The following is a 7638-nucleotide window of genomic DNA, read 5'->3' on the forward strand; positions in this document are numbered from 1 at the left end:
TCAAACAGACTTCAATAAATCACTAAACCATCACACCATTGTCGCTATAGCACAAGTGCTGCGAACGTTTATAAATAGACGGAGCAAAGACCTCATATGCCAATTAAATTGTATGTGAACTACTGATGGCCATTGATGAAAATCCATTTCAGTATTCAGAAAAATTTAGTGTGCAATTCATGCAGTAATTAAATAGGCTTACCAGGCAAATGCAACGAATGCTGCAAAATGTTCAACATAAACAAACTTCCTCCAACAGCAAATGGAAATAACCATTCAATTTCAAGCATAAAAAGAAAAGCTGCTATTTGGTCATCCATTTCAAATCAAAATAATGAAATCTTCCCACCATTATGAGTTACAATTCTCATTTAAACAAAATATCCAAACTAACATGAAGACTATCTTGCTTGCTGAACCCATGCCTCATGATTATCCGAAAACTTTGCTGAGGTCGAACACGCTTTTTGCCTAAGCCACAAGAGTGCTGGCAGTGGTTGACTCGCTGAATGAGGATTCATGTTAGTGTATAATCAATGAGCAGTCGTCATCAACAAAACAGTAAATAGTTACATAGCACCATACGATATGAAGAATAGGACCAAGGGGCATTCCAAGTTATATCATATTATGGAAATAGGGGAGGAGGACATCATTCCATAAATCACAATGCACTGCTTCGCTCAAGTGCAAACAAAGGCATATTCAACTCACAAGAAAATGATATAACATAAACTTGAGGAGAAGAGCTGCCTCTAGTAAGCACCACTTCAGCAAGGTCGTAAAACAAAATGCTCCAATTTCAAGTACACAATGTGCCCAAAACAAATACTAAGCAGGAGAATTAAAAAAAAAAAGTATGAATGGACAGTAATTATAAATTTACATGAGGTACATTCAGCCTTTCTTGGAAGAACAAATGCCAAAACAAAAAAAAAGAAAAGAAAGAAAGGTGGATTCTATATGCACAAAAACTATGACCTCCATGTTTGTTTGGCGGATTAGGTTTGATGAAATTGTTAGTGAGAGGAAGGATAGTAAAGAGATTATTAATGTGGAGATTGTTAGTGAGGGGATTAAGTAAAAGTGTGCTTGTTTTGATGATAGTATTGAAGATGGTTAGTAATAGGATTGTTAAATTATTTTTATATAAAATAAATAAATAAATTATTTATAGATTAAAAAAAACTAAAATAAACAGGTGCATTTGATTAAAAATAAATAAAATTAAAAAAAAAAACATTTTTATATAAAATAAACTCAATTCACTCACTATTTTTCTAATCCCATCCAAAATCTAACCAACCTAATCCACCCACACAGGGGGATTAGTAATTCACCTGGAGTCTTAATCCTCCAGGATCCAATGTATGCCCAAACCAAACGTGCCATTGGTGGACCCCACCTCATACACAATCCAATCCCTTCCTACATGCGGCCAAACAAACGTGCCCTTAGAGCTTGTTTGAATTGGCGGGTTATAACATAGGATTGTGATTATTAATCTACAGAACTCATATTCCGTTGTTTGATTGCAATTTTTATCATTCGGATTATATTCCAATAGCCATTCTATCCAACAAAATTGACAATTTTTTTAATCCTAAAACTAATGCAAAACATACATATAATTAACATTACATATTTTCACATCTATTGTAAAACAAACGTGGACAATAGGAAATAATGTATTTCACAAATCCAGCTGCATAACTAATCTTACACTATGGATTGTTAATCCTGTTACTATTAATCATGCTAATCATACAGACCGTTAGTGCTCTCATGACAAAACTTACTATGAGATATAAATACAATGACAAATCCTTACAAACAATTTGCAGAACAGACAACAAATTTGCTTTTAAGTTACCATAAAACTGAATCTGAAAAGAAAATTATAAACATATATCAATCAAAATTCAACAAGCATTTAGAAAAATGCAGAAATAGAAAGAACATTACAAACTGGAGTTCACATGTCCTTCAACCTACCACAGCTTATCCCACTTGACATCTAAAGTACCATGGGTGCAACAACATAATTCTCTCAACAGAACAAGTAATTACGATGAAAAGCACTTTTCTCTAGCATTTTGACCAAAAGTATCTCCAAAATTATTGTATTGAAGCGATCGAATGGATGGAATCAAGGCTCATGGGAGCTTCTATATGCACACACCATATCTCCTCTTCCCACACACTTAATGAGAGAGTGTGTTGGAAAGTTGAGTGTGAAGGATGTGTATAGAGAGAGAGTGGTGTGTGTAAATAGATGCTCCCCTCAAACTAAAGTAATATTCTTCTTGTCCCAATTTGAAAGGTAATTTTTATCTAATTTCAATTCTAAATGCTGATTCCATGCCATCAAATGCCCCATATGCAAAATGCCCGCAAAATGACAAGCAATTCGTTTCAAAAAATTGTAACATAACTCACGGCTTAAAAAAAAGAACACAATAATTAAAGCCAACAAATGTGGAGATAAAGCTTACTATTTCCAGACGGGAGGGAGCTTCTTAGTTTTCTTGTAGTAGCGAGCCAGCCTATGAATCCTACTCTCGACGAGAATCAACCTAAACTTAGAATCCTTATCCTTCCTGTTCCTCTCCAGATGCTTCCTAATCGCAACAGCCTTCTTAATCAAGTGGTACAGATCCTCAGGAATTTCAGGAGCAAGCCCTAACCAAAGCACAATCACAAGCACAAAACACATTAAAAAAATATAATAATAATTCTAGGGAAACAAACAGAGATTGAAAATGTTATACCGTGAGCCTTGAGAATACGCAAGATCTTGCTTCCAGTGACGCTCTTGACCTGAGCAATACCGTGAGAGTCACGAAGAATGACGCCGATCTGTGATGGAGTCATGCCTTTCTTTGCGAACTTGCAGATGTTCTCTTCTACCTACAAAATCACAAGAAATCTATAATACATACATATATATATATATATATATAAAGAGAGAGAGAGGTTAGGGTTTGGGACTGACATCCGGGGAGGAGATCTTGAGCCAATTGGGAGGGGTTCGCTTGTAAGGCAGAGCCGAAGCGGAGATACCCTTACTGAAAGCAGAGTGAAAAGAAAGGATCAGAATGAGATATCGATGGAGAGAGAGAGTAGAGAGAGAAAATAGATAGGGAGGAGAGAGAGTAGAGAGAGAGAGAGACCCGCGACTGTGCATGCGACCCATGGTGGCGGAGGAGGAGGAGGAGGCGCGGCGAGGTGATTTGCTTTGTGCACAGTTCCGCTGAAACGAAAGTCACAACACAAACCCTAGTATCTCAACTCCTAAATAATGATATTGTCTGGGTTTATATACGTCGAAAGATAAATGGGAACTGTGCTAAATACACCCTCCCCAGTTCTTAATACAACCACATAAATTTCCACTTATAAAATTAACAAACTGAAGATTGAAATGTGTAATTATTATTAAGTTCTTTTGATTTTGATGTAATCGATAAATCATATTATTTTTTTTAAAAAAACTTTTTGATAATTTTTTTTGTTGTTAAAATAAGATTATTTATTTATTTATTTTAGTTTGTGTTATTTTTTTTTTAAATTACCTTTTTTTAACATTTTAATGTATGGAAAAATAAAATGAAATTTTAATTTATTTGGCAAAGGAGGTCTGTTAATCGACAAAGTTTTTAATGATTAAATAGTTAATTTAGAAGTTCCCAACACAAAAGCTATTATAATTATGGAAATTTGAACAAAATACACTCAATATTGATTAGACAATATCACTATGTTTTAAACACCGACTTTCATCCATTTAAAAAAAAAAAAAAGTGTGATAAAGAATTAAACTATTTATTTGAATTGTGTTCATTTTATTAAGTGTTATTGGGCCATTTGAAAAACCACATAAATCGAGCCAAGTACATGTAATTAGAGAATCAAATCCATTTTAGAGGCCTCAAGTTGTGTTTCATCGTGTATTATAGAAAATTTTGTAAAATACACAAGAAGGGCAAAGAAAGGAAAAGAAAATACCTACAAGTTTTTTTTTTTTTTTTAATTTGCATTCTTCTTTTTTTATCCACAACCTCTCATGTAACGCCCTCAAAATAATAACATTAAACCCATCAAATAAGACATGCAAAAGTTTCACATTCTTCCATTTATCAGAGTTCTATTACATAAGTATTACATGTTAACAACAAAAGTAAAATGCCCTACGGGCTTACAGCTTTCCAAGTTAACACTTGGTTACAATAAAAGAGTACTAACTCATGCACGTTAAGCCCTTGGCTTGAGTTTACATGTAATACATCAAAAGTAAATCAACATAAGTGTGCCCGCCTCTAGCCTCCCAAGCTATGTCATTGGAGGTGGCATGCTACCTGTACCTGAAAATGATATTCCCATATAGGGTGAGCCACAGCCCAGTAGAAATATACTAAACCAACCATGAACAATGACTAAAATATTAGCAATTGATAGATGGCCAACACTGATACATTTACATAAATCACATATTTATGTCATACGACTTATGAGTCCAAGTTACTTTTCATTTTCTCTTTTTCAACGGATAGGCATATAAGCACTAACCACATTCTCAACAGATATGTATAACAACAATATCCACATTCTCAGATAAACATATAAGCTATGTCCACATTCTACAACAGATATGTATAACCACAATATCCACAGATAAGCATATAAGCTATATCCACACTTCACAAAGATAAGCATATAAGCTCTATCTTCACTTCTTTAGACAAGCATATGAGCTGTATCTACGGAGTTCATCCCCTATCTTCTCTCAACACTATCCGGTTTAGAGGTACATCCCCTATCTTCCCCTAAACCGCGGAGTACATCCCCCATCTCCTCCTCTACACATAACGTATACAAACACATTGGTTCTATATACAATCACTCAATACATATAGTTAATGTATTCTATCAACCGTCAAGTTCCATGACACGCTTCATTGATTAGTTTCAGTTTGCCTAATCATCATGCATTGTCTACAACAATCACGACTATCCTCCACCGATAGCCCAAAGCAGTTATCTCTAAACAGAAAATAAATGCACAATGGATATTCAATCAACATTTCATTTCCTCATTTCTCACAATTAATTATCCCAATTAATTAAACAATGTAATTAGGTTGTTATCCATAATTACCATTTCAACCCTTAGGTCCCATTTTCATCAATGATTCAACATTTATTCCATTTCTCTACTCCAATCATGCATCTAGGTTTATTATGAATAAAACCCCAACTTTTGAAAAATTACACAAAAGCCCCAAACTTTTACCAAATTACCAAACCAACCCCAACATCTCAAAATACTAAAATTTAAAGACAAAATCCATAGAGAGGAGTAGGATATCCCTACCTCGAAGTTTGAGCCAAAAAGGAGATGAAGACTCGAAGATCAACGTGCTCCAAATCCAAACTTTTTCAGATTAAAACAAAGCTCTCAACGCCCTCTATCTTTTTAACAAAGGCCCTAGGCTAGATTCACACTCTAGGGAGATCAATTCTTAGAGAGAGTGTAAGTTTAGAGAGAGAGGGTCTCGGATCTAGGGTTTGGATCAAAAAGAAAGTGAAAAAGTGAAGTTCAAAATCGCTACTGTCCGCTGATATAAAACACGCTCGCTCGAGCGAAGACTTGGTCGCTCGAGCGACCAGACACAGAAACTCTCGCTCGAGCCAAGGAACTCTCGCTCGAGCCAAAAACTCAAAAGTGCGCTCGAGCTAAGAAATGCTCGCTCGAGCCGACAACTCAAACCCTCAGGTCTGTAACCAGAAGCACGCTCGAGCGACAGACCTCTCACTCGAGCGAAGAACAAACCAGACCGCTCGAGCCAAGAAAAGCTCGTTCGAGCCAAGAAACACAACTCTCAGGTCCAGAACCAGACGCCATCACTCGCTCGAGCGAAGCCACTTTGGCTCGACCCACCAGACACAAACTCAACTCTCGCTCGAGCGACAAACTCCTCGCTCGAGCGAAGGGCCAAAAATCTGGGCAGCAACACTAGGCTCCCAAACACAACCAACCTGAAACAAACCTGCCCAACACATCTTATAACTTAATATACAAAGTAGAGAGGATGCAAACTAGATAATAAACAAATACCAACATCCACGGACACATGTCCGGATCACTGTACAACAAGGGTAAACCCGGGGTCGCTATAACCTCCCCCCCTTAAAGAATTTCGTCCCCGAAATTAAGCACAAGTTTTCAAAACAAGTTTTTCTCCCTTTTTACACAATGTTACATTTAAACATTCAACAATTCGACCCATTACCGGTCATTCCACCCTTTCACAAGAGATATATCACAATATGTAAACAACATATGTACTTTCAACATGCATCAACATTATGCATTATCTTTCCAATTTCAACAATACACTCAACACATATAGTGTCACATTCAACTTCCATATGAGGCAAGTTCCAAAACATACTTCCAAATAACCAAAACATTTTCAATGTTTCACAACTTAAGACATATATGAAAGCTCTTAAGTTCATAATAGTTCACAATTTAAACACAAAATTACATATCAACAAACAAGTCCGGATATTTTTCACGGACTTCCAACTCACGTTCCCAAGTGGCCTCCTCCACTCCGTGATGTTTCCACAAGACTTTCACCAAAAGAATGGTCTTGCCACCCAGGACCTGATCCCGCCTATCCAAGACCCGAACCGGTCTCTCCTCATACGAGTCATCCTCATCTACCTCTAAATCGGTCCAATCCAACACATGTGATGGATCTGGTTCATACTTCCGAAGCATACTCACATGAAACACGTCAGACACTCCGGACAACTGCGGCGGTAAGGCTAACCGATAAGCAACCTCACCTATCCTCTCAAGGATCTCAAAAGGACCAATAAACCGAGGGGATAACTTCCCACTTTTCCCAAACCTCATCAGACCTCGCCTAGGTGATATTTTCAGAAAGACATGATCACCTACCTCAAACGCCAAAGGTCTCCTCCTACGGTCGGCATAACTCTTTTGTCGACTCTGGGCTGTAACAAGCCTCCTACGGATAAGCTCAACTTTCTCCGTCGTCTCCCTAACCAACTCCGGACCCAACAAAGGTTCATCACCCACCTCGGCCCAACAAATTGGAGACCTACACGGTCGGCCATACAAGGCCTCAAACGGTGCCATACCGATGCTAGACTGAAAACTGTTGTTATAGGCAAACTCTACCAAGGGCAAGTGCCTCTCCCACGTCCCGCTAAAGTCAAGGACACAACCCCGAAGCATATCCTCAAGGATCTGAATAGTACGCTCGGACTGCCCGTCAGTCTGAGGATGATAAGCCGTACTAAAGGTCAACTTAGTGTCCAAGGCACTCTGCAAACTCTGCCACAACCTAGCAGTAAAACGAGGATCTCTATCTGAGACGATCGTCACTGGGACCCCGTGCAATCTCACTACGTCCCGAATATACAAATCGGCAAGATGATCCACCGAATCTCTCACGCGCATAGGAATAAAGTGCGCCGACTTAGTCACCCGGTCTACAACCACCCAAATAGCATCACTACCCCGTTGAGTCCTCGGAAGACCTACAACGAAGTCCATAGTGACATGCTCCCACTTCCACTTGGCAATAGGCAACGGTTGCA

The 7638-nt window shown here is 38.0% G+C and overlaps 1 protein-coding gene across 1 annotated transcript; it reads right to left on the bottom strand.

The window, feature by feature from the left end:
• Window positions 1-280: 280 nt before the first annotated feature.
• LOC114256925 (small ribosomal subunit protein uS15) lies at window positions 281-3366 on the bottom strand. The gene is made up of 5 exons (XM_028196612.2): window positions 3174-3366; window positions 2996-3068; window positions 2772-2910; window positions 2496-2682; window positions 281-505 (listed from the first exon to the last, which is right to left on the bottom strand). Exons 1-5 carry the CDS (start codon window positions 3194-3196, stop codon window positions 472-474), a joined length of 456 nt encoding a protein of 151 aa, XP_028052413.1. The 5' UTR covers window positions 3197-3366; the 3' UTR covers window positions 281-471.
• Between the last annotated feature and the right edge of the window lie 4272 nt (window positions 3367-7638).

The sequence above is a fragment of the Camellia sinensis genome, chromosome 1 (assembly GCF_055761805.1).
Source record: "Camellia sinensis isolate YWXY chromosome 1, ASM5576180v1, whole genome shotgun sequence".
Lineage (NCBI taxonomy): Eukaryota > Viridiplantae > Streptophyta > Magnoliopsida > Ericales > Theaceae > Camellia > Camellia sinensis.

Coding starts and splice junctions, on each gene's coding strand:
- LOC114256925 (XM_028196612.2), bottom strand. CDS start 3,196: ATGGGTCGCATGCACAGTCGCGG. Junction 3,069..3,173: donor GGTCGCATGCACAGTCGCGG/GTCTCTCTCTCT, acceptor CTCTGCTTTCAG/TAAGGGTATCTCCGCTTCGG. Junction 2,683..2,771: donor GCGTATTCTCAAGGCTCACG/GTATAACATTTT, acceptor TGCTTTGGTTAG/GGCTTGCTCCTGAAATTCCT.